Source organism: Diaphorina citri, unplaced genomic scaffold, assembly GCF_000475195.1.
Source record: "Diaphorina citri unplaced genomic scaffold, Diaci psyllid genome assembly version 1.1 scaffold7087, whole genome shotgun sequence".
Taxonomy (NCBI): Eukaryota; Metazoa; Arthropoda; class Insecta; order Hemiptera; family Psyllidae; genus Diaphorina; species Diaphorina citri.
This window is the reverse complement of record NW_007384463.1, coordinates 18,560-20,262: the sequence shown is the minus strand read 5'-3', so window position 1 is coordinate 20,262 and position 1,703 is coordinate 18,560. Positions and strand designations below refer to the sequence as shown.

At 46.0% G+C, this 1,703-nt stretch overlaps 1 protein-coding gene across 1 annotated transcript in view; it reads left to right on the top strand.

Annotated features, from left to right (window-relative positions):
* Positions 1-102: 102 nt before the first annotated feature.
* The window catches only part of LOC113472666 (protein unc-45 homolog B-like), a gene marked incomplete at its 5' end in the record, with an annotated part of 20,149 nt that continues 18,548 nt past the window's right edge, over positions 103-1,703 (top strand). Inside the window, 2 exons of the mRNA XM_026832470.1 lie at positions 103-217; positions 1,357-1,569. Coding sequence (XP_026688271.1) covers positions 103-217; positions 1,357-1,569 — 328 coding nt within the window. The remainder of the gene's footprint in view (positions 218-1,356; positions 1,570-1,703) is intronic.

The following is a 1,703-nucleotide window of genomic DNA, read 5'->3' as shown; positions in this document are numbered from 1 at the left end:
AAATTTTTGTCGATGGTGGGATTCGAAACCGGGACCTTCTGCATGGCAAGCAAGCGCGTTACCACTGGACCAACCGTGACCAACTTTGTTGTATCATTTCAGATTACGTCCATTATCAAGCAAGGTGTTGATATTCTAAAGCGTCTGTACATGAGTAAGAATGAGAATATCCGGGTTCGAGCCCTGGTGGGATTGTGTAAACTTGGCAGCATGGGAGGTAAGTAAAAGTAGAAACACACTACCATCACGTCACGTGAGCTCACGTGACGAGATTCATGGTAGTAGTGTGGCTGTCCTGAACGAAATTATCTACAATATTATGGGAAAAATTAAACATCTTTCTGACTCCCCAAGACTTCACGTGACTCGACGTGACGTGACGTGATCCCTGGTGGGATTGTGTAAACTTGGCAGCATGGGAGGTAAGTAAAAGTAGAAACACACTACCATCACGTCACGTGAGCTCACGTGACGTGATTCGTGGTAGTAGTGCGGCTGTCCTGAACGAAATTACCTACAATATAATGGGAAAAATTAAACATCTTTCTGACTCCCCGAGACTTCACGCGACTCGACGTGACGTGACGTGATGTGATGTGACGTGATAGTAGTGTGTTTCTATCTCAAGAAACATTTTACTGTATTCCATATTTGTTTCTACATTAGAACTCATGTGGTCTGTGTCGTAGCATACCTATCCCGCAGTATGTCCTTCATATTTCCCAAATACAGCTCCCATGGTGTAGTGGTCACTGCGCTCGCCTTGCACGCGGAAAACCCGGGTTCGATTCTCGTCAGGGTCAAAAAATTTGCATCATGCAAATGATTGATTCCGTGACTGGCTGTTGCGGAGCCCACTCTGCCTCGTGAGGAAAATGAGTAAGCTGTGTAATATAAATGCGCATAGCGACTGGTGGATAAGAAACAGCTAGCCGTTCTGAGAACAAACTGTATCTCCTTAGGATAAAATTCGCTCCCCTCGGGAATCGAACCCTCGATGTTACCTAACCTGGTAACAATGTTTTTAGTTGTTACTGTTTACAAATGTCTGGAATATTGACCATTAGGCCATTTTCCTACGCGGATCTCAATACTCTTCCACGATATCATTGCTGGCTTCCAGGGCTGGACAGGAATTTAGATGGGTCTGATTCATAGGAGTAAGGAGCAGAGAGGGCAGTTAGGAGAGTCTTTAATATTGATTTTGTGGAGGTGTTCAGCCAAACAGTATACTTATTTATTTTAATTCTTTTTCCCAGGCTCGGACGCCTTATTGCTATTCTTTCTCTCAGGGTCGGACGCGCTATTCTTTCTCTCAGGGTCGGACGCCTTATTTATTTCTATTCTTTTTCTCAGGGTCGGACGCATCTATTCGTCCGTTCGCGGATGGCTCCACCCGGAAGCTAGCAGAAGCATGTCGCCGGTTCCTGGTGAATCCGGCCCGGGATCCGGATATCCGGCGTTGGGCAGCAGAAGGTCTGGCCTACTTGACGCTAGATGCAGAGGTGAAGGAGGCCCTGATTGAGGATAAGCCGGCCCTGGCTGCCCTAGTAGATGTGGCTAGCTCTGGTGAGTAAAAAAAAAAAACTAATAAACTGAAATTCGTCAGCGGCAAGAGCACGTCAAATACATCAGTTCCCAATGGACTAAAAAAGAAACAAGCTGGGTCCGTCCCTCCGGGAATTTTTTAGCCCGTACTTTAT